This window comes from Priapulus caudatus, unplaced genomic scaffold (genome assembly GCF_000485595.1).
Source record: "Priapulus caudatus unplaced genomic scaffold, Priapulus_caudatus-5.0.1 Scaffold324, whole genome shotgun sequence".
In the NCBI taxonomy this organism is placed as follows: Eukaryota; Metazoa; Priapulida; class Priapulimorpha; order Priapulimorphida; family Priapulidae; genus Priapulus; species Priapulus caudatus.
This window is the reverse complement of record NW_014577385.1, coordinates 178,448-203,365: the sequence shown is the minus strand read 5'-3', so window position 1 is coordinate 203,365 and position 24,918 is coordinate 178,448. Positions and strand designations below refer to the sequence as shown.

The following is a 24,918-nucleotide window of genomic DNA, read 5'->3' as shown; positions in this document are numbered from 1 at the left end:
TCTCTCTCTCTCTCTCTCTCTCTCTCTCTCTCTCTCTCTCTCTTTTCATCTCCTGCTTCATTTTGTATGGCTCGTCGATTACTCGGAACAATTATATCACCGCATTGGCTTCTGCAGTTAATACTGCATGTGGTATATATAAACAATATATAAAGGTATCGAACATGACAGAAAGCATCAAGCTCTTGATCGCATGTAAACGCTTAGTGTAGATGACATATTTATAAGCGACTGTAGCTTACAATACAACGACTGTATTGACGAGTATTTTAATGATCGCACGACACGTTCGAAATTCTAGACCTAAAGGCCACGACACGACAGGCGGCGACATATATAGTGGCACGCAGTCAGTCAGTCATATATTTGCCACCAGCTGCTGCCTCCAGACACGCGGCTAGAGTGTGATACTAGAGTGCGAAATAATGTGAATCGGTGACAATCACCGACGCAAACATGCTGGTGGCAGCTGCTCAGAGATGCAGGCGATTTGATCAGTATATTATCATCTGGGTTCATGTTCGCGTGGGTGCGGGTTGGCGCGTCAGTAGTACGTGTGTACGTGCGTGCGTGCCGCGGTGCGTGCGAGCGCGGGGGTGTGTCCGTGCGAGCGAGCGCGCGCGTGGGTGCGTGCGCGGATCCGGTTGGGCGTTCAGTCGCATCAAGAGTAGATAAATAACAACATTATTATGTTATTTATCTACTCTTGGTCGCATGTATGCTTAAAATTTACCACGCGCAGTGTTTGAACAGAGAAGGAGTGGGTGTGTGACACTGTTGTTTCCGCTGCTGGCTACGGCAATGCCGGGCAAGAATTGCATCAGCCACAATCATATGCGCCACGTCCGTTGTTCGATACACACCATACACAAGGATTCAGAGTACAACACACTCGTTAAGAAGATGCCTGGCACGGTGCCAGAAATCTACTTAGCGTACGTGCACCTGCTGCCCTCGTTCCGAATACACACTACGCCGCACGACAAACGCGCAGGTAAGGCCCCTCCCACCACCGCACACGCTTTCAGCCTCGCGAGACCAAAATGATCAACACGACAGATATTTTCCTCACCACCTCGCGAGACCGAAAACTCACATAAATCGACCCCGCACATGGTGAGATTCGTCCCCGCACACGGTGAGATTCGTCCCCGCACACAGTGAGATTCGTGTAACGTGTTGAGCAGGAAACTCACGCTCCGTGTTCAGCACGAATCTTACCGTGTGCGGGGGGGGGGGGGCCTTTAACAAACAACATTGCCTTGAATCCTCACTCACATTCCCCGTTAACGATAAAATCGAAAGACTTTCCAGCCATTTTTATTACGTCTTGACGCGCGAATTTCTGCCGTGCTGCGTTTTAGTATATTTTATCAGGAGCATATAAACTGACTACGCGAGAACATATATGAACAGTTCACGTGCTAATTAGTTTATGAACTGTAATGCCCACGTGATCACATTCTAATGTAACTATTATTTTTCCCATCAATTTTAAAATATTATTATCATCATCATTATTATATTATCAATAGTAGTAGTAGTATTACTATTTTCGGGAGCATGGTATTTCCGCAGTAGTTGGTACAACTTCGTTTAGTCAGTTATGTCAATTTTGGGCATTTTCACTAAATTAACATTAAACGTTGAAAAGAAACAGGAACATAAACAGTTAAAACATAATATAAATTATAATTTTATAATCAAGGCAATCAAGCCGGCATGTCGGAAGATTTATAGGATGTCGAAAATTAGTTTCAATTTTGGACGCACATCGGACCAAATATATATAAATATATTTATATATCTATATATATATTTATATATATATATATATCCGAGTCCTTACTTCGGACAGCACAGTAATAATGGACAGTGAGGCTGAGTGAGCACGCACATTTCTGCGTGTACACGTGCGCGTGTAGGTAATTAGAAAACTGCGCAAAGCCATTCAGAGAGCACGTGACATGACGTCAAGACGACAGCAGTCAGTGGCAACTCTCCCTCTTCACGACCAAGAACCGAGAAAGTCTTTTCTTCTGGATAATTGCAAATATCCCGACAAAGGTGGCTCCACAGTACATTTCTGGCCTCATCAGTCCTGAGCTGATATGCCTACATTTGACTCTCCCCGTGCAAAAGTTTGACCCTCTACCACCTCTAGCTCTATCACATCACACATAGCCGTGTTACCAGAAACACCACAAATAGCCATGACATCAAGTATAGAATATCGTAGCCTTTGAAACGAAGAGCAATGAAGCAACATTTTAAACTCGAGCTATTCACAACTAGTCATGTTATTAGGCGTGTTCACACAAAAAAACGCGATGCTAATCGCGATGGAAATACCGAGATAATTGTGCCCTTGTTCACACAGGCGGAAATTGCCGAGCGGGATAATTCTATTAATCGAACTGCGCATGCCTGATATCAAGCCGGAATATAACCCTTCCGGTCGCGCGCGCGCGCGAATTATGTACTACCGGGATTCGAGTTTGGTGTTCGATTCCACGTACACGGCAGTGCAGTCGTTGGTAGTAGTCTAGCTCTGTTACGTTAACGTATGCTACTCTAGCTCTGTTACGTTAACGTATGCTACTCTATAGCTCTGTTACGTTAACGTATGCTACTCTAGCTCTGTTACGTTAACGTAAGCTATACTCTAGCTCTGTTACGTTAACGTGTGCTACTCTAGCTCTGTTACGTTAACGTGTGCTACTCTAGCTCTGTTACGTTAACGTGTGCTACTCTAGCTCTGTTACGTTAACGTATGCTACTCTATAGCTCTGTTACGTTAACGTATGCTACTCTATAGCTCTGTTACGTTAACGTATGCTACTCTAGCTCTGTTACGTTAACGTATGCTAGCTACTCTACGTCTGCACGTATTTACGTAAACACATCGTATTGTTAGTACAGACTCGAGACTGCATCTGTTCAGATTGAATTGAGATCGGCAATTAACCCTCCTTTCTTGAAACATGCCAAAACGGCCAAGTTGATACGATCACTTGGAATGATGGGATAGAAAATACCGGGATTATTTGCGCGAGCGTTCACACACACGCCGCGGTGCAATTAATCGCGCTAATTCCCAAATAATCGCAGTCTAAAGTGCGATTTGCAGCGCGATACGTAGTGAGATTTTTGCGTTCACACTTGTAAAAATCTCGAGATTTCGATCGCGATGCAAAAAAAGAGATTTGCATCCCGCTAATTCCGGCCGGTGTAAACGCGCCTATTATGTCATAGTTTTTGGTCAAGTTTGCAGCAACATACACAAGCAAGGGCTCTTTCCACCGTTACCGCAGGCCACGCACGCACGCATGCACGCGCACACACACAGACACACACCACACACACGCATACCACACGCACGCGCACACGCACACACACACACCCAAGTTTTATTTTTTAAAGCCTGCCGCTGCGCCGCACACGCTGTGGAACTTGCTGCACCATCGTGGACGATGGCGCAGCAAGTTCCACAGCGTGTGCGGATGCAAAATCCCTCGATCTGCGTCGTGTGGAAAATATCACACCGTCACGTGTTTGATATTTTCTTCCACGTGTGGAAGATTAAACAGCGTGTGCGGAGTGGCTGTGTAAATTTCCACACTCAATTCGCACTGTTCTTGATTGTTCGCTTGGACACGGAGCGTCGTTGAAGAGAGCGTTCACACGACGTTTGATCGATCAGTTCTTGGACGGTTTATTACCATTTCGCCATTTCCCACTTCGCCATTTGCCATTTCGCCATGTAAAAATTCCCACTTCGCCATTTCCTGTTTCACCATTTCCCACTTCGCCAGTTTCCCATTTCGCGAGTTTCCCACTTCGCCATGGGAAAATTCCCGCGGCTTTCATACGGAGGTGTGACAGCGTCATGATATGCAAACTGAGGGAAAAATACTATGCGTCCAAGCGAACAATGCGAATTGAGTGTGGAAATTGACACAGCCACTCCGTACACGCGGTTCAATCTTCCACACGTGGAAGAAAATGTGTGATATTTTCCACACGACGCAGATCGAGGGATCGTGTGGACGATGGCGCAGCAAGTTCCACAGCGTGTGCGGCGGGCGTTCTAGGATATTACAATCTAGTAAAGACAATCTAGGTATTACACGAGCATGATATAAATACGTTTTATCTGTAGCAAGAATCCTATAATTTTGTGACCAATGACCCCACTGGAAATCTGACTGCAACCGAGTGAGCCATATCATCATGACTTGTTTAGCAATAACGGCCTATAATTAATCCTAACTAACTTCATTACATTCAATTAACCAATGCGCCAATCATGTAATATTCCATTTCCAATGCGTGTCCCTGTGATCAACTTTCTGTGTGTTTCCGGGTCATGCTCACCAGCGATAGGGGAGGTATTGAAACACTGAGCTGTAGAGTAGGTTTTATAGATATATAGGGGCATGCATGCACAGACGCAGCAGCAATATAACATCAAACCCACATGCTGGGTGTACCACGTCACCCACCGCACTGTCACTTTGTATGGTAGCATCGAAGGACAGGATTTGGCAACGGTCCAGCTGAGCAAAGTTCTATAGAATGATTACGTAAGAAGGTGAGTACGTGAGTAAGTTACGTAGAGTTGAAACCGGCTTGGTGACAATGTTTTTTATTCACGTACAGTGCCAGCTTGGCTATAGCTGGGCCCTCCCCACAGACTCTGTCTAGGCGGAATGCATGCCTACGGGACAGTTGCGACATTTTACGCCTCCTGGCCAGATGTATGCGCGTAATATGATGACTAGCTGAAAAGCTAGTGTTTCGTCATGCACCCAAGCACCGTGTATACACACACAGCATGTCCCTCGTATCCCTAAGTACTATATATATATCAGAAGTAGATAATAGGGATTATCCTATTATTTACTTCTGATGTATATATATATATATATATATATATACAGTGTGTCCTCCCTCCCATGTCCTTAAAATTTCATAACGCGCTATCTTCTCCTGGGGCAGGAAACTGCAGCCTAGTTACTTTCGATGTTTCGAAAGTAGGAAATTCCGCCCCTTGTCTGTATTTTTTACGATGACTAAACGAGGCCAGGTGCCCTTACGTCAACTCAGCACTCATTACAGTAGCTCATAAATGTGCATCTATCATTCTATGTCATGTAAACGCACGTGAGATTACGACCGGACAAAGAAAACGAGTTAACAGCTAACGTACGCATTAACCTTCCACTGGTACACACTGCGGGTTTACACATGTATTTAAACCAACACCAATCTAAACGCAGAGACTTCGTAAGAGTGGCAATTTCGAGCCGGCTACTCTACTATTTAGCGATCTAGCAACTAGCAGGCGTCGGGTGTTCCTCCCCGCAAACAGTCAAAGTCCGAGCAAGTCACTGACCGGGATTAGGCGCTGCTTCCTCTGATAATGCACTATCGGACAATCTTATACTCTTAGACTGGTTCCAACAGTCCCCGCGTGACTGGTCCTGTTTATTCGCAACTACTCTCGGAGAGCCAGTCTACGTTGTAATTCCATTCGTAGACTGGGCGGGGGGGGCGACCAATTTAATATCGCAGATTTTGCAGGCGCGAAAATTTATTGCCGGCTACCTTACTAATACTATACAGGGTACCAATAGATATTGGTATACAGTGAGTAGCAGGTAGCAGCAATAGCCGGACTCCATAAATCTCGTTGACCATCAACAATCTTTGTAAACTCGGCTCCACAGAAACGATTTGTGTCAGTCTATGGCAGCCTGGCCAGGCACACTTTTTTAAACACGTTTTACGTATTTCAGTTTACTTATTTCGTCCCTTAAAGCAGCAATTCATTGTCACGGTTCGCATCTAATTCCTCATCATCATTAAATTTCTTCATCGACAATGCAATAAGGATAGGAAGTAGTATCATGTACAAAACAATACACCTACGTTAGTCAAAATTCCCTTATAAGCAAGTACTGTGTTAGTAGCAAGAATGGGGGAGTGGGTCAGTGGGGGTTGCGTCAAAATTGTTTCCGGATGGGATGAGAAGAAAATCGACAATAGTGAGGGGCTAAGGATTGGCCCATGAAGACGTGTAGCCGCGGCCAGTCTTTGTTTACACAGTAAGCAGTCGTTGGCTGGACAGTTCCTATTTAGCAGTAGCAGCTGGAACACGCGCACACTTCACAGCTGGTGTAACACACACCTACGTACCATCGGCAGTCTTGACAATAAATGTTGTGTGTGTGTGTGTGTGTGCGCACGTAAGTGTGCGTGCGTGTGTTGTTGCGCGAACTTCCTTAACTTCATTTCTAGTGTTGCGGTGGATTATAAGATTATAACGCGTGGTACCTGTGCGGGCCGGGGCTGGTTGGTATGACGGTTGGGGTCGTCGATGGGACGTCGTGTGATATGTGCAGAATTACAGGTTGGGTGGAGGTTATTTGAGAATTAAACCTTTAGAGCTCAGAATGTCAAGGGTTGCGCTCAGCCGTACGGCTGCTATTCGTACGACGAGTTGTTTTAGAATCAACGTCGGCGGCGCTCATGAGTTTCTAATACACACGCAGTTGACAGAGCGCGGATCCACTATTTACTTTCGGTTTATCTTTACGCCCGGTGAACCCCACTTCAATCGCAACGCCAGCAGATCTTCACCAAACCAAAGACCACAATGAAAATAAGTATGCTAGTCGTACTTTTTGTGTATATATCCTAATTGGTGGTTATCCAATTTCATGAATTTTAAAATATATTGTAAAAGCTATGCTATATATCATGGATAATTACCTAAAGAAATAAATAAATACTTAAATAAATAAATACCTGCGCAGAACTCGCGTATTTCGCGGCGTTGCCTTTTCTGTTCAATATAATTAAGCGTTTTCGCTAAAGATTGGCTTCTATTTTCGGAGCTTTACATGCCTTCGTGCGTAGTTGAGATTAGGTAGGTTGTTAAAGCCTTTGAACAACGTTTTACAAAGCTGGCTTCTATACGTTCAGCCATTTATTACCGTGTATTAATATCGTATCGAGGATAAATGTTCTATTCTAGCAGATTTATACGTCTCGTTCACGTCTTGCATGTATGCATTCTTCGCGAAGCTGATGTAAGGGTCGTAACTTCAGCTAACTTCCCCTCCTTCCCTTTCCGTTACCTTCCCCTTCGACCACCTTTCCCTTCGGCCACCCTCTCCTACTCCCTTATTCCTTTCCCGCCACTTTCCACTCGGCCATTTACCCCTCCCGCCATCTTCCCCTCTTCTAACCTTCCCCATTCTCTGTACTTAGTTATATCTGCCTCTCGTCGTCCCAGCATTCTCCTCTTGCTTCTGCCCTTCACCCTACAATTACCCTGTATTCCCGATGTGCCGTCCATGCACGCAGTAGTATATATAGGCATCACGATTATATCCACAACGATGCTATCCGAAAAATGGCCGCATCATAATATATACAGATGCATCGCTTACATACATGTATACATTGCGGGAACGACATTCGCGTTGGTATTGATTTCTGAGGTAAACGCATGTTTGTGCGAATTGTTATGAATTACAGTCCATTTCAACTTAGCTGCATGAACGTACACGTGTGTTTACACAATCCCCTTTTGTGCACATCAAGGAAGTATCGATTTACGAGAAAACGATGCGATACAGTATATAACCGCTTTCCAAACTATGCATTGCTTTGGTTAATCCTATTATTCAGTGACCATTTCAATTAAAGCCCCAAGCTATATCCTATGATATATATCCTATTATATAATTTGAGATCCGTAAGTTTAACCCAAATACACGCTATGAAAAAATGTGTCATGCACTGCCACTATCACGCGTACTGCATGTTTACGTGTATCGGACACACACGAGCACTTGATGCACAACATATATACAGCAGCAAAAAGCGATTTCAACACAACGAGAACACTTTACAATATACATACATGGAGAGCGCTTTAGCTTGCGCTCCATTAATCGCGCTCATACATTCCTACACTTTACCAACGTTGAACCGTTACGATGCGTTTACACTATCGATTTTTGTCAGGAAATAGTAGCGATTTCAAGTGCATTCCAACTTGCCCCCCCGACTTGACCCAAGTGCATTCCAATAAATTTTATTGTGTTGGAATCAGAGTCAGAGTCAAGTTGCCGAGTTGGAGAAATAGACCGTGTTCTATTTTGCACGACTCGGACGATTTGCTGACAAAAACCGATAGTGTAAACGCAGCTACACTAACTTACTAGTCGCAATATTTTATGTTGGCTCGCTGGCAACAAATTGGAAACAGTTTAATGCAGGAAACTGCAAGATTGTCAGTATATAAACACTCATTGATACAGACAATGTGAGAACCATGATACACATGGTTGAGCATTAGGAATTCTAACCCTAACCAAAACCCTAATCTCATCTAAATTCTAAACCCTAACTACCAATAACCCTTACCCTAACCCTAACTATCAATAACCCTAACCCTAACCCAAACCCTATCCCTAACCGATAACCCTTATCCCTAACTATAACCCTAACCCTAACCCTGACCCTAACACTCACTGATACAGACAGCAGCCTAACGCTTACCATAACCCTATCCCTATCCCTTTAATATTATTAACCCTGATCCCCTGATATACAAGGTGTGTCGCTACTCACTGATACAGACGGCAGCCTAACACTTACCATAACCCTAACCCCATCCCTTACCACTAACACTTCTCCATACCCATTACCATATATGCCTTACACCTATCCCTAACACCTAACCCTCATCAACCATTAACCATACCCCTTACCCCTAAGCCATATCATTAACCCTAATGCTTACCATAACCCTAATCCTAACCCTTAATGCTTACCATAACCCTAATCCTAACCCTTATCATTTTACCTAATTGCTTACCATCTATAACCCTAATCCTAACCCTTATCATTAACCCTAATGCGTACCATAACCCTTAATGCTTACCATATAAACCCTAATGCTTACCATAGGCATAACTCGTCTCTTACACCCAACCCTTATAATTAACCCTGGTGCTTACCATAACTCTATCCCTTAGTACCATTACCCCTAACCCTAATTATTAACCCTAACCCCCTGATATACGAGGTGTGTTGCTACTCACTGATGCAGACGGCACACACCATTACCATAACCATAACCCTAACCCCATCTCTTACCCCTAACCTTTAGCCGCCCTTCTCAGTAACCCTGACCCCCTGATATATACGAGGCGTGTTGCTACTCACTGATGCAGACGGCGGCCAGCAGCCTCACGGCGTCGTCCGGCGGCTCGCACTCCGTGTAGAACGGCTTCAGGATGTAGATGCCGAACGTCATGGCGACGATCGCCTGCGAGCATGGCCGCACGATCACGCACTCGACCCACAGCCTCATGAAGGCGAGCAGCGGACCGAACGCCTCGTAGATGTACGCGTAGTCGGCGCCCGACCGCTGGATCAGCGTGCCCAGCTCGCAGTAGCAGTAGGCGCCGATCGTCGAGAAGATGCCGCAAAAGAGCCAGACGAGCAGGAACATGCCTACGCTGCCCGTGTACTGCAGCACGCCCTTCGGCGAGACGAAGATCCCCGAGCCGATGATCGAGCCGACGATGACGGTGACGCCGTTGAGCAGCGTGATCTTCGGCTTTAGCGAGATTCCCTCCGACGCCGCGTCGACGCCGGCGCCCCCTGCGGGCGCAGCTGCCGCGGCCGCCTTCACGGGACTGTACTTGGTGTCGGTGGCCATCTTTGTGGGCCGAGACCCGTGGCGTCTGTGTGGGAGAAACAAACGGGTAGGTGCAGCCCTACCGAATGGCGGTGTACGTGGGTTGATGTGTCTCTAGATGGTGCTTGGGCGACTGGGCAAGTGTTTTAAAAAGGGATACATGACCCACTAGGTTGCTTGCATATTTTCACTTAAAATAGGTTTAAACTACGCTACATAAAAAATTCATTGATCAATTTTCATTAGAAATATGTATAAAAATGTTTTATAATGGCTGTATCATTGCTTACAATGACGGTGGTGCCACTATATTAGCCTATCTACCTTCAAAGTTGCGCTTCGCAACTTTTCGGCCAGGGACTACAGACTGAGGATGTTTCTTATTCATTAATTTAAGAGGAGAAGGATTGCAATATCGTATAAACAACTTATTGATTTAGTTAAAATATGGACAAATTTGTCCTAAAATAAAAATCGTTTGGTTGAATAGCAGTTAGGTATAAATATAATTGCAATTTCGTGATTAGCCCTCGGTCTGTAACGTGCAAAATAAATAAGAAAAATCGCAACTTTGTCAGGGTGGCTGCACAATCGAGGGGTGTCATGTCAGCGGCCAAAAATATAGATTTCGAACTCACTGTCGTTTTATGACAGATGTGAATGAATGATAAAGGTATTATTAGCTCTTGTTACTATCATAATATACCCTAAAATTCTAGGGTGTAGTATCCCTTTAATTTCCATCACGGGGTAGTAGGTATATATAGCGCTACTGAATGGCAGTGTATGTGGGTTGGTGTCAGTCTCTATGCTGCGTGGGCGACTGGGCAAATGTTAGTTTTCCTCACTGGGTAGTAGGTGTAGTGCTACTGACGTTCTATCATGCACATTACTCATGTTGATGTTTTCGTGTCAAAATGTTCTATTGTTCGTTATCTGTGGTGTCGCGGTGTTTTCTTTTTCTTTTTTCTTTAGGGTTTTGCATGTGATGACGATGATGTAGTGGTGAAACTTACCCAAAAAAGTAGCTACCTATACCCCCTAAAGTAACAATATTAGGGGTAGTGGTGTAACGGTTAACCGCGGTTAACCGAAAACCGCGGTTTTTGCGCCACCATTCGGATATTCGAACCGTCGTTCCGTTTTCGGCTCGGTTTTGGTTCCACATTTTATATATACCCGATATATACGCTTTTGAGATACGCGCACTGCGATTTGCTGGTCGTAAACTCTCGGCCAATCAGCGAGCAGATAACATTGATAGACCACTTGCTACATGCCACGGGAAGGTCAACGCGTTCATTTTGTCTGCAAAAATGACAACTTATGTTGATCCGCCGGCCTCCTACAGATCTATGGTATGGAAGCATTTCGCATTTCCAACAATCGGATGGTTCGTAGATCGTTCGAAAACAGTGTGCAAGCATTGCTCGTCAGTTTTAATATATAAAACAGGAACAACATCTACCGCAGGAGATCTAGTCACGGCCCAGAAATCATGCTTTAATCGCCTGATCAAGTTGATGTATTAATTTTTCTTAAGAAAAATATGTAACTGATGGTGACTACACATGTCATGAGAAGCACTAACACACAGTTATTGGGATTGTGTTTCTTACACCTAATCAATGAAGTACAAAGACACTGAGATGGACTATTGGACATATTTGCCTATTTGGTTACTTTTACTAAAGTCAAATATTTGAATTTCCTGTACAAAGGTTTTGTTGAATTTGCCCTAACATTTGGGTATTGTATATTAAAGGTTTGTTGTTCAAAGAATTTTAGTGACATTATTATTTAATATTTATAAACCAGTCTGATTATTAAATTTGCACTTCTGTTTGGTGAGTTAAGGGAGCGAGAGAGGTGCTCGACATACATATGAAGGATATTGTCTTAGCTGGTGAGAAATATGAACAAACATCTGTTTACCAACGCAGAAGCGCGAGTAACTCAACATCGTACCTGGTCACCTTAAAACAACAACAGACGTAGATCAAGTCTAACAACAATCAAACAAACAACAACAAACAACAACAACGGTGATAGCGGCGGTTTTGAACGGTTGATACATGCGACACGTTTCCGCTAAACATAAATAATCGTACACAAACAACATAAACAGCAACAACAATAATAATAATATCGAACATAAGAAGCCCTATACCGAAGGGCAGATCTAGATACGTGGGTGCCCACAACTTCGGAGCCGAGTGGATCGTCGACAGCTCGGTCACAGCTCGGTGATCCGTGATCATGGCGGATGGAGTAGACGTAGTTTGGCAAGAGGCATTATCTCTGCGAGCTTACCCGACGGATTGCGATAGCTTCCACTCACTCTCCTCGTGCGAGTGGGAGGGAGGGACCTGATAGACACATATCAAGAGTACATAATAGAGTATGATGTTTATTTTACTCTTTATTAATAATTACTTTATTAATTACTCTGATTATTAACTACTAATATTATTATTATAGTAACTATTTAAACTGTTGTATTAGTAACTGTAAATATTAGTAATTAATTAAACTAATTATTATTAATTACTCTAATAATTACTAATAATACTCTCTATTATGTACTCTTGACACATATCCTCCCTCATCGTCGCCACCCAATCCCTCCTCCCTCCAGCGGCGGTTTCTCCTCGCGAGTGGGAGGGAGTTACCAGCTAGACACAAATCCTCCCCTCCTCCCTCATCGTCGTCATTTAATCCCTCCTCCGGCGGCGGCTTCCCCGCAGCTTCCTGTTTGATGATCAACATTGGATCGCTGCCGACGATATGGCGGCTGATGTATATATACACAGCATAGCATGGGTAATCTGCAGACTATAGCGCACCGATCTGTATGTATACCGTGGTGCGACTAATGCTCTTTCTCTCGGGATTTGGCCTCTGCATCACTGCTCCGGGTTTGAGCAGCACGAGCGGAAGTTGGGTGCAATGAAGGGATCGAGAGATGCAAAGAAGAGGTAGATGTAGGCAGGGATCAAGGTGGATACTAGCACAGAATGGATGGATGTATGCATGGAGAGATGGATATACGGGACGGTAATTGATGCATACAGAAAGGGAATGGGTGGATGCAGGGAGTGAATTAGACTTAGAGGGGGAATGGGTGGATGCAGGAGGTGGATTAGACTTAGAGGGGGAATAGGTGGAGACAGGGCGAGAATTAGACGTAGAGAAGGGGGATGAGTGGATGCGGGCAGCAGCAGCCGTGGCACGACTGATGCTGTAGATGCAATCTAATGCGATGATGTGATGCAATCTAATGCGATGATGTAGATGCAATCTAATGCAATGATGTGATGCAATTTCGATTTTGAGTTGATCTCCAGCATCGTAGAAACGAATCCGACCATTCTCTCCGCTCTCCGCATCCATCCAGGCATCCGCGCTCGCCGCGTATAACGATGCCCTCCTCCGCATCCTCAATCCTCAGCCTCCGCATCCTCACTCCTCAGCCTCCGCATCCTCACTCCTCAGCCTCCGCATCCTCACTCCTCAGCCTCCGCATCCTCACTCCTCAGCCTCCGCATCATCGCTCCTCAGCCTTCTTTCGTAAATCGCGCGCGCGCCGCGGGGGCTCGTGACGCCATGCCGCTCACGCGCGACCGCTGAAGGGTTTGTCATTCTCTCTCTTTCTCTCACACTTTCTCACTTACTCTCTCTCTCGCTCGCTCTCGGTGTCTTTCTCTCTGTCCGTCTCTCTCTCTCTCTCACTCTCTCTCTCCCTCTCTCTCCCTCTCTCTTTCTCTCTCTCCTTCTCTCTCCCTCTCTCTCTGTCTTTTTGTCCCTCTCCCTCCTCCTCTCTCTCTCTCTCTCTCTCCGTCCCTCCCTCCCTCCCCCTCTCCCCCACCTCTCAGGATACACGGATGTCGCTTGGAGATCTTGCAGCAGTCGAGTATCAACGCTATTCGTTGCACCCCTAATTAGGGGCATGATGTTTTTGGAAATTGACACTAAAAAGATGCACTTATGTGGACTGGTGGGTCGGCTATGGTGCTCGGACGACCAGGCAAGAGAACTTTAAAGTTTTCATGACTGGGTAGTAGGTGTAGTTTTACCAATCTTCTATTCTATGTTCAGCGACATCAGCACAGACTGAAATTTTCAGCATAGGCAAACCATTTTCAATATGCTAAAATTATGGCACGTTAGCTTTTAAAATGTGCAAAATAGAGGGGTAGGTACCTTAAGTGGTAGGCTACCGTGTCGTGAAGGGCTCTCCCCCGTTAAATTTCAACCTTGACGCTTAAAACATAATTCACAAATTTCCTCATGACGCGATTGGAAAAATAGGGTAGGAGGCAATTAGGAGCACATTCACACAATAGTAAAATAAGTTGATCTGGGCAAATTAGCAGGTGAATGCTTTTTGACTTGATCAACAGTGGGCAGTTTAGACTGCCTTATTTGGCAACACCAAATACACAAATACCTACATTTACAATAGTAAATTTAGATTAAGCGAAAGGGACGAGAGCTAAGCTAATCGATCGAACCTCCTCCCTTGAGTTTACTATGCAATGAACCAATTGGTGGGTTAACACTGTCAGTGGAAGTCATCGACTCATCAATTTACATGATTTTACAGTTAATGTCAAACCTAACACTAGACCGAATCAAAATGCTTCGTAATGAACAAATCATCATTGAATAAATCTTGATATGTACCTGGGTATTCATATTTAAACATTGTTCCAAGAGCTACATTGATCAGCACTGTCCAATAGATCATGCCATGGCATACGATATGGATTAGAGAACATGACTTTTGAGAGATAGCTCTTATATACTGATGACTAATAATATGATTTACAATATTTACTAGGCTGACCGGCCCAACACATTAGCCAGCGAGCCGTGCAGCCGTGATTTGCAAGGTCAGTTTTGAAACTGCACGGCCAAAAATGTGTAGCACGGCCTAAAATATTGATCTAAAGCCGTGTACATTGTAAAAATTGCACTCCCAAATATTTTTTCTGCACTCCCAGGGTTTCTTCTGATGAAAAATTAGACAAAGGAGGTAATGGCCAGTTTGGGAAAAACGCGCATGATGGATTCGAAGGCGTGCCATAGGCATGCATGCGACAGCTTCAGGCGGATGAGGGGGGGGGGTCAATCTAAATATGCCAGAAGCATGTGATGATCCATTAATTGTTGGGTTGACACTATTTTGATAACGGCGGGTATATACAGGAAGATTTTCACAACGGCGATGTTAAATTTGACAACGGCGGTGCGCCACTGTGCCTCTTATGTATAAGAAACACTGACTCCCACAATACTCATTCCTGGCTAATACCCTGGACCGGCCAGATTTAAATTAGAGCCTACAGTACAGGCAACCTTCACAAGTAGTAGGCCTACGACGGCTAGGATAGAACTGAGCTATGGCTAGCTACGACCTACACCTAAACCCCAGTAATCTTAAATCACGGCACAAGTACTAGTACTACTACATATCACCGTTAATTTGTCAGCGGCTGCAGATGTATTAATTACGCTGTGGCTATATGCCCGGCAGCCGGGCACGGTCTTCGATTTCCTAAATGCCCGGCAGTTCCTAACCCTAACCCTTGTTTAGTTGAGATAACGCTGAAAATTAAAAACTGCCGGGCATTTAGGAAATCGAAGATCATGCCCGGCAGCCGTCAGATATGCCGGCTGCCGGGCATATATAGCCCACGTACTCTGTATTAATTATTATATGAGAGTCATAACCTCAACTGTGTCATGCGGCCAAGATCAACACCACATGGTGGAGTTTATCAGCCAACGTCAAGAACGAAAAACCACACATTATCAAATAAAATTATTTAAAAATACAGGATTTAGATGATGTATGATGATGTACTACAGCGTAAACGTGTCGTGTACAACGCCAACGGTAATTGTCAACAAGCCGGCAGAACAGAGCCAGTATAATCACGATTAGTCCGAGCCAACGCAGACCCCAGTAATGGGTTAAACCCGCACCCTCAGATTAGCAAAGCGGAGTAACGCCTGCGTGCGGAAAAAATCACGATAATCTGTATCAGTGATTGTTATAAATAAGTAATGCCCAACTTGCTAACGCATGACTTACCGGCTTAGAGTAGCTTAGCGTTCCTAGAGACTAGTGCCACTATCTTCGTTGCTTGATTGACCAGCGACAGTGAACACTACTCAACGTTGAACGTACAATGGCTTTTATCCGGTTCCACGCGACAGCGTGTTTCAGAACTTTACGTGCGGCGCCTCGTGACTCAGTTGTATGACGAAATTATCGGCGGCCATATTTGAAGACCAGCTTACTTTTCGCGGGGGTGTACGCATAGAGTAAAAGTACAGTTTTTGCATTGAATTCATTTCTTCTCTCCGAATCACAGTGCGAGTCTATTCAATTACATGTTATCACACCGTTTACAAATTGAAATTAGACAAGAAAGATAATTTGGTGTCTGCAATCAGTGCAATGTGACTGTGGGGGGCAGCATGTCCACTACGCCGGTATGGCGCTTGGTAATATATGAATGATGGAAAATGAAGGAGAGTGCGAAGGTTTAACCTACGTCACATATGACGTCAGAGTACGGCAAAATTCATGAGAGTAGGAAAATCACTGGTTTCGTGTTCTAGCTGTTACTGTTAGGATCAACATCATGTGGCTCTCCCTACACTGAACACTGATTACATAGACTAGGAAGCGTATAAGATCATAAAATATGGTTATGATCGGCTAGCAGCCTAGCTGACGTGAACATTTAGAAAACAACAATTGATTGCCTTAACTGATTATGCAATCATAATGAAATTTTAAGTCATTTAATTAATATTACCAGTTAAGTTTTCCCAGTAAATCCAATTGTAGCCATACCTTTTTACTACGTACATGTTACATGCTAGTTGCTACTCTGTCAACTAGTATTTGGGTGTTTGGTGTACCTTGGAACCATTTCATTTTGAACCAACAACATAAACGTATCATGTATGAAATAACATACAGATTAATAAAATTAATAATATGATAAATAATAATATTAATATAATAATTGTATTAATGCATACTCTCGAATATAAAATTTACAAGTTACTAAGCTACTATAAGAGCAATATACGATTGAATATTACAAGATAATGCAAACCTAGCCCAAAATGAAATTAAAAACCAACGACTATGAAGTGGTTAAATGCATTAAGGCGGACAATATCTTTCCCATTTATAAGGAAATCAAGAATATATCTCAGCACCTAATTTTTTGAAGAAATTGTTGGAGTTGTATCAGAGCACGTATATCATAAATATATACGCGCTCTGGCAGTATCCGAATTTTTGTACAATGTGCTGCCATCTAGTGTGAAATTACACTTGTAGAAAATTACTTCAACAACTATTTGTTTATTAGTAAACAGATATAGCAAACTGTACTGAAAGAAATTTTAAGACTAGGAAATGAGTAATTGCAATGGTAATTGCGTTCAGCTATCAACACACAACCATAACAAATACGACACATATTTGGCACAACAATCCCATACATATAATTGAGTCAAGAATATAACAATTAAAGGTAACAATTATATCTAGTTTTTCCCCCATATAATTCAATTATAACGTAACGTTTCTCTCTCTACCTCTGCTTCTATCTCTCGCTCTCACTCTCTCTCTCTCTCTCTCTCTCTCTCTCTTTCTCCCTCTCTCTTTCTGTCTTGTTCTCTCTCTCTCTCTCTCTCTCTATCTCGCTCATGTGCATTTACTGCCTCATTTGAATAACAACAGCATGCTAAATCAATGAGAATTTCTGAACTCACTTATAAAAAAACATGTCCAAATCGGTATCACTCTCTGGGGAATGTATCCCCATATTTCGAGTAAACAGTTCCTCATCTTGAAAAGCATTACCAAGCATACTTGTACTATACGCCCGTGAAGATGTGTTCGAATGATTCAGAAGCTCTACGACAGAATCGTCCGAACTGGAATCAGAACCCGAGCTAATTCGATCTAATTGAAGCCCAATTGCACTTACATCTGCAGGATGATTTCCGTAATGCCTGCCATCGTCTTGTACATTGAGTGACCTGCCACCTCCCATTAGATCTCGAGGCTTTCGCCTCTCATCTCGAACACTGCGCGAACTTGCCTTCTCTTCTCTCACGCTTAATCGCTGGAGAGTTCCTCCTACAGGGTCCCGATAATCGATCGCCACGGGCGAACGTCGATTCTGCATCTGAGACGTCATCTGTTCCACTCTATCCTGCAGGATTCTCTGCTTTTGTTCCAGCTTCCTCTGCAACCAGCCCCTCACCTGCAGCAGCTGCTCGTGCACAGGTGAGACGCCGCCCGCCACCTGGGACGCGAGGCAGCGTATCGCGAGATCTCCCGTCTGCAGCGGCGGCCCGCGATCCGATCCCACCTCCGCTGAACGCCCCGAGTTTGTCTCGGCGTCGCCAAGAGACGTCTCGCTCCTTGTCTCCAGCGCAGCCGGACAACGAGACGACCTCCGACCCCGGTCGCCCGAGTCCGTCCGCCGGCCACCGCTCGGCCGATCCTGCGTCGCCGCGGCGACGAGAGCATCCGTTCTTAGCGCGAGCGTCGCCTCCAACCGACGCAGCTCCTCTCGCAATGTCGCGCGGCTGTCGGCGAGTTCTCGCCGCGCGTCGGCGTCATCGCACCGTGCTGCCACCTGGTCAATGGAACCTTCTAGTTCGGCGGCGTCTCCCACGTTGGAGTGTCGCGACAGAGGAACGAGGAGGCGAGGGGGGTCCGGAGGATGCCTCCCACGCAGGAGTGTGGTCGGTGGGGTTGCAACGTGCCTCGGGGGTGCCGACGCCGCGACAGCCGACCGAGAGACGCCGGAGTTCCTCTTTCTGCCTCCCCGCATCGTCTCCTCCCCCTGCTCCTTCTCCCACAGGTTGTTCACGTTGTCGAGCCACATCGCGGGACTCCTCGCGGCGAACAACGACAACGATCGCAGTTCCCCTGGACGACCGGCTCGCTTGTTAACAGGTGGCGTTTCGTCATCGAGTTTGCGCCTAGTGCTGGGCGGACGCGCGGCGGTCGTTTGCGCGGCGATTTTCCGCGGGGCGGCGCGTCGCTGGTGACCTGCACTGACCTCTCCCTCCTCGCGGTGAAACCTGCCGGATGGCTTCCCACAATCCGTCGTCTGCTTTCTCGGCCGCTGTGCCGCAGTCCCGGAGTCGGTCGCCACGGTAACCGAGGACGTGCTGCTGATCTCATTACCGGTGTCGTCGTCGTCGTCGCTCTGCCTCTCCGTGGGTTCTTCGCGGGAAGCTAGGTCACCGACAGGGTCGCCACGCGGAGCGACCTTTGACCTTTTGTGACGTCGCCATGTCATATTCGTCTTCTTGAGAGGCGTTGACACCTAAAAATGTCATGAAAGGCACTTAGAAGCACATTATTGTTGAGCAACGTTGAACTTAATTTAACCTTCGACTTGGTGTGACCTGTCGCACGTGTAGAAAAGTGAGCCTCTCAAAATTCTGCAAATGCTATCAATTTTGAACATCAAGTTTGACACAAATGCATGCACTTGTAAAATCTATGTTACTTGCCTTTTTAGGAGTTAGAAGTTTAGACAGAGTTTGATGAATGTCTTCTTGTTGGGATGCAATAGTGTTCTGATATTGCTGCAACAGTGTTTGAGATTCCTTGTACTTGCTTAGCAACTGTGTCACCACTAATAAGGAACTGTACACGTGCACGCTTATATAATATAAATAATACCCAAAGGTTTATTACATTATGCCTATGAAATTAGGAATGTATGCAGTAAATACGTGAATGCGCTGAATTAATGCCACTATACACCATAGCCTAATATATTAAATAGAGTATTAAACCCAGTTCCAATCTGCATTACATCAACCACTTCCCAGAGAGCAGTCGTAAAAGAAACTACGCGTAACAGATTTTCTGTAAAAGGATATGATTATGTTCCTTGTATAGTGCAGCATTGTGATGCTGTAGCTTCTCCATCTTTTTCTCCAAGACAGATGTACCTCTTGTTGCCATAGCAACATTATCAGAAACTGCTTTCCTCTGTTGCTCTAGCGCATTAAACGCTTCTTCCTTATCTTCAGTAGCTCTAAAATATGTTAATGACACAGGGTTCACTCTGTTGTAACACAACAGTGTGATCGTGAATGAAATCAATGCTTTAAAAAGAGACCTTTATAATTACATATGTTATTAGGCCCTTAATGACTCTAATCATGGCACATAGGCCTTCAGCAGCTGTTTCTTTGGATTAGATAACAACTATACTTTGTCTGGGAAGGACATTCGGTGTTACATGAATGAGGCTGTTAGGCCGGCGAGATAAACAGACTTCTGCAACAAGTGGCGACTGAAGCAAATCGGAATAAAGCACATGGCTCAAGGGTACAACAGCAACAATCATGGTGGAACTTCAGTCGCAGTTTCAAGTTCAGTTTGCTATTTACTGGACCACCACTGCTGCCTAACAATTACATAACTGAGCTTCAAATCAATTCTGGCAAATCAATTCACAATCTGCACAGGAAACTCTTACCTTGCCAACTCTTTAATGAGATTAGCAATCTTCACCCTGTCTTCCTGGCAAAGATCCTTAAGTGAAGCTTGCTTAAACGAAATCACACTTTTAGCTTGCATTTTTTCTCTTGCATCCATACTTGTATTTGATGACCACAGCCCTGACCACTGCCTCTGGAGCGTGTAACCACTCGACTAGAAAATGTCGGTAATAAAATGAAAATCACTACGTGAGTACGATTTTACCAGTATCATACATCCTTTAACAGAAATGATACATTTCTGACACTGGCTAAAAAATCCTCATAAATGTGAATTTTACAGTCAAAAAGTTATTATGGATATATGCAACCCACCATGATTTATCTTTGCTAGACTAGATAGGATGGGAACAGGCACAGTGGCCAGTGTACCTAATCACTTTACTTCTTGACTTTTTTTTACGTTCCTTAATCACTTTACTTGTACAGAATGTACTGTCGTTTTTGTATATTTTTTTCTTCATGTTGCATAGCACTGTTTTGTACTGTAACACTCCGAAATTTTATTATTTTAACTGCTCAACACTATTGCATGTATCAGATTTTTTCTCCATTAAAAATACTGTCTTCAATACATGTATTTGTATTTGAATTACATCCAATAAAGATTTAATAATAATAATAAATAATAACACTGCCATTTGGTACTGCCTATTTTACCCAGAGATATCTCATGAATTCCGCAGAAAACTCAAAACTCCCACTCCGCCAAAATGTATATATGGGAGGAAGTCGCACGTTTATCCTCCGAAACTCCCTAACCGCACTATTTGATTGTTTTGGCCAATGAATGTAGTCGCGCGTGCCTTAATTTACACACACATTATGCTAGCTTGGCTTGGCGGGCATCGAAACAGAGCTCGGAGGAAGGCAGCAGCTCATCCTGGCATGCAATGCGCCACCATTATTAATGATAATTTCCTGTAAATGCCGTTCAAATGGCAGTGTTATAATTTAAACAAGTGAACATTTAGCTACACATAGATACCAAAACGGAGGCCGTTTTTGGTGTATTTGTGCTTTCATTGTGTGAAACAAAGCAAGCATTGTGCGAATTTTGCGGTCACACTTTCCTACCTGCTCTGTAATTTTGTTGTTTGTGCACAGTGAAGTGCATGCTGTGTACTTGTGTGTTGTAGAGGAGCATTTGAACGACATTTCAGTAATAATTAAAAGGCGAAATTGAGAGTAGAGAAACACTAAGTTAGACTTTGATAATAAATACAATTCGTATTTATTTACCATCATTTTATTATTGAATTTGAAAGAAAACGTCTAAGTGCCCTGGCATAGTTAGCATCGATGATCATCGGTGGGACTTGCTAGTCGGTGCATTTCAGCGCCTCTTGACTTTCTAAGATTCTAAGTTCTATCAGCTCCGGCCTTGCTGCGCTCTGGCCCATGGTGTGGCTTGGGCTAATATATTAAATTACGCAACATCATAACCTGCGGATATACAATATCATTATAATGAACCTATTTGAACATTGAGTCAATGAAATATTCTTTTGCACAAATACTTACTTTAGATACACAATCTTGTCAACCTAAATACTTGGTCACTGACCAACAGTTACAAATAGGTTGCCAATTTACAAAATTCGAGAATTCCGAACTTTTTGATGATGAGCGCCAACCTGTATAAGAAGCGGAGACTGTGCCGCTTGATTAATCTAAAAATATTACAGTTTTAATTATTTTAGCCTTGTTGAAAGAAAAGCATCACTGATTTATAACGAACAAGCAAGATATCTTTACAATTTATAATAGTCTAATCTTTTTGTTATTTTATAAACATTTTTTATGTGTCATCGTCAACGTCTTTCATGCCGCGTGTGTACCGCTTTCGGGGATGGGAGAAAATCATTCAGGCCGGGAAATATAAGCAACAGTCAGGCCACTTTTTAGTTCTTTAAGGCGGGCTGGGGTCCGCGGAACTCCCCACCACTCCGGGCGAGCCGCTACGGAAATTTGTTACAAGAATACTTCATCCACGTATTCTGCGTGAAGTTATTAGAGCACGTGAATTCACAAACTAATGAGCCAACAACTGCATTACGCAAACTACGTTCGGAGTAATATATATTCTATGCCGGCGGAACGATTTATTGAAGTGGGGGGTGATTCAAGTTTGTTACGGGCGTCTCACAGTGGCCAATCCAGGATTCAAGGAGGAGTGGTGAGAGAACGGCCGGGGGGATGATGACCAAGTCCTCACGCCAGAAAATTTGGGGAAAAACATGTAGAGCGGAGAGATGTATTGAAGGCAATTTTGAGATACATGTACACACCTCATTCTATGACGTCAAGTATCTCCTTTTATAGTAGAGACATTCATTGCGTCTTCAGCGCGGCATTGGATTGATTACAGCCGGGAGGGGCATTGCTTTATGTCGGCGTCTCATTATTAAACCTATTAGGCCGGGTTGCACCACCACTGGACTGAGGCGAAAGCAAAAACTCTTTGCTTGGAATTGGTGAAAAAAAACTGTCAAAAGGCCTGTAGACCTGCCTTCCTGCCACCCATTACATAATTTAAAAATGCATCATGTGCCGGGTTCAGCTTTTGTTACGAGCCGCGCGAGCTATTGGGATGACTTGGCCAATAATTTTAATTGTGAACGGTTATATGTGTAAAATAGTTGTTGCTGTGTACGCGGAAGCTGGCGCAGTGTATGTTGGTTCGCGCGGTCGAAGGGGCGGAAGCTCTAGACTAATGAAATCAAGGGAGACGTAATAACATCAGTGCTCTCTCACCTCTCTCGTCTATCTCATAAACATTTATGTGGTGTCCAATAAAGTTGGGCCGCCCTCAAGCTCCTTACCCGGCGCGCGCGCGCGCGCGCGCGCGAGGACGCTAGGCCTACGTACCGATAGTACGCGGGAAGCAGGCTGAGTGCGCGCGAGGTTGTGCAGTGCGCGCCGAGGTTTCCGGTTATCCGGAGCGGGTTTTGCTAAAGGGGAAGTGCGACATCACTCGACGCCCCCCGACCCTAATATTACTTATATGGCCTGCAGGCCGCAAGATTTAAATGATGAGTTAGTACCTTGCAGGCCGCAAGATTTAAATAATCCATTATAATGGCCCTGCCAAGGCCGCAGATTTAAATTTATTATAATGGCAATGCAGGGCCGCCAGATTTATTTATTTTTTTTTTTTTTTTGAGGCGGCCTACTTGCAGGCGGCACGGAAGAGAGCGCGCCCGACACACCAGTCGCCAATGTAGGACTGCGCGCTATTCATCCAAAATTGCGCTTGTGTTATAATCACCTGTACATAGATATTCGACGAGAGGAGTACGGGGCGTAAAAGAGATAAAGATACTAAATCACTTCAAACTCACAGCCGCAAACATAATTATGGGGGCCCATCGAAAAACAAGTCATAAACAGTTGAGCGGACATTCACGCCCGCAGGGCGCCCTTTCAACCATAACGACCGAGCTAGCCAGCCACGTGAGCCGAATGTCGTGCTCCGACGTCGCACATAGCGTTGCTGGCACTGGTCCGGCAGGGTAGTGTGTGGCAACCGCAACGTATGTATATCTACGCCGTCATAGGAATTTTGTTTCCCACGTATGTAGTGTCCAGATCTCGCAGTAAAGTGTGTACTGGGATTACAGAATTATACGGATACTGTCTGGACTGAGAACGTGTGTGTGTGTGAGCGCAAGGACACCGTGAGCCATGTCATTCAGTCGATCCCAGTCGTCTCTCTCCACTCTCGCCTTCCTTGCCGTCGTCAGTCTAGTCCTGCTCGTGATGATGGAGCGAGGAGCAGTCCGCCACTGCTAGGCTCGCGCTCCCGGCCCGGAGGTTGGTGAGACGCACCGCTGTCGCATGCACAGAGGTCGGCAGACGACCGCGGCCCGCTTCTCCGATCCGGAGCTCGAATGGCGGCAAACTTTACAGTGATGAATAATGACGTACAAGCGCAACGGATTCTGTGAGCGTAAGAATTACGCGGAGCCGAGGATTCGGTGGATAGGGTGATCTGCAGTGGGAATAAATCGTGAGCTTTAGAACATAGGACCCAGTCGTGTTTGTACATATAAAAAAAATTGACGAAAGAGGGAAAAGGAGGAGGGGGTGAGAGAGACGGAGGAGAACGTGGATGGATGTGGATGGATGGATGGATGAATGATGATATGTGATGAAATGGAGGATTTGGGAATGAAGTTGGATTGAGTGGAGTTGGATGGATGGATGATTGGTAGAGTAGATAGATAGAGTGAGATAGATTAGAATAGATAAGATAGATAGATAATGAGAATAGATAGATAGATAAGGATAGATAGATACGATAGATACGATAGATAAAGTAGGATAGATAGGATTAGTAAATAGATAAATATAGATAGATAGGATACGATAGAATAGATGAGAATAGATAGGTAGATAGATAGATAGATAGATAGATAGATACGATAGAGTAGATAGATAGTTAGATAGATAGATAGATATGATAGGATAGATTATGTAATAAGATAGATAGATAGAGTATAATAGAGATAGTATAGATGAGATAGGAGTAGATAGATGAGATACGATATGTAGGATAGCATAAGATTAGAATAGATAGAGTAGATAGATAGATAGAGTAGAACTAGATAGATAGGATA

At 44.4% G+C, this 24,918-nt stretch overlaps 3 protein-coding genes across 3 annotated transcripts in view; 1 reads left to right on the top strand and 2 right to left on the bottom strand.

Moving 5' to 3' along the window:
* Positions 1-16,218, bottom strand: part of LOC106809041 (large neutral amino acids transporter small subunit 2-like) — an 81,083-nt gene extending 64,865 nt beyond the window's left edge. Inside the window, exons 1-2 of the mRNA XM_014811983.1 lie at positions 15,825-16,218; positions 9,247-9,803 (exon numbers count right to left, since the gene is read on the bottom strand). Coding sequence (XP_014667469.1) covers positions 9,247-9,745 — 499 coding nt within the window. The 5' untranslated portion in view covers positions 9,746-9,803; positions 15,825-16,218. The remainder of the gene's footprint in view (positions 1-9,246; positions 9,804-15,824) is intronic.
* The window catches only part of LOC106809040, a 14,479-nt gene continuing 3,368 nt past the window's right edge, over positions 13,808-24,918 (bottom strand). Inside the window, exons 2-6 of the mRNA XM_014811982.1 lie at positions 20,275-20,450; positions 19,670-19,827; positions 19,295-19,410; positions 17,749-19,104; positions 13,808-13,837 (exon numbers count right to left, since the gene is read on the bottom strand). Coding sequence (XP_014667468.1) covers positions 13,808-13,837; positions 17,749-19,104; positions 19,295-19,410; positions 19,670-19,827; positions 20,275-20,393 — 1,779 coding nt within the window. The 5' untranslated portion in view covers positions 20,394-20,450. The remainder of the gene's footprint in view (positions 13,838-17,748; positions 19,105-19,294; positions 19,411-19,669; positions 19,828-20,274; positions 20,451-24,918) is intronic.
* The window catches only part of LOC106809039 (exostosin-like 2), a 13,582-nt gene continuing 12,881 nt past the window's right edge, over positions 24,218-24,918 (top strand). The window contains exon 1 of the mRNA XM_014811981.1: positions 24,218-24,248. Coding sequence (XP_014667467.1) covers positions 24,218-24,248 — 31 coding nt within the window. The remainder of the gene's footprint in view (positions 24,249-24,918) is intronic.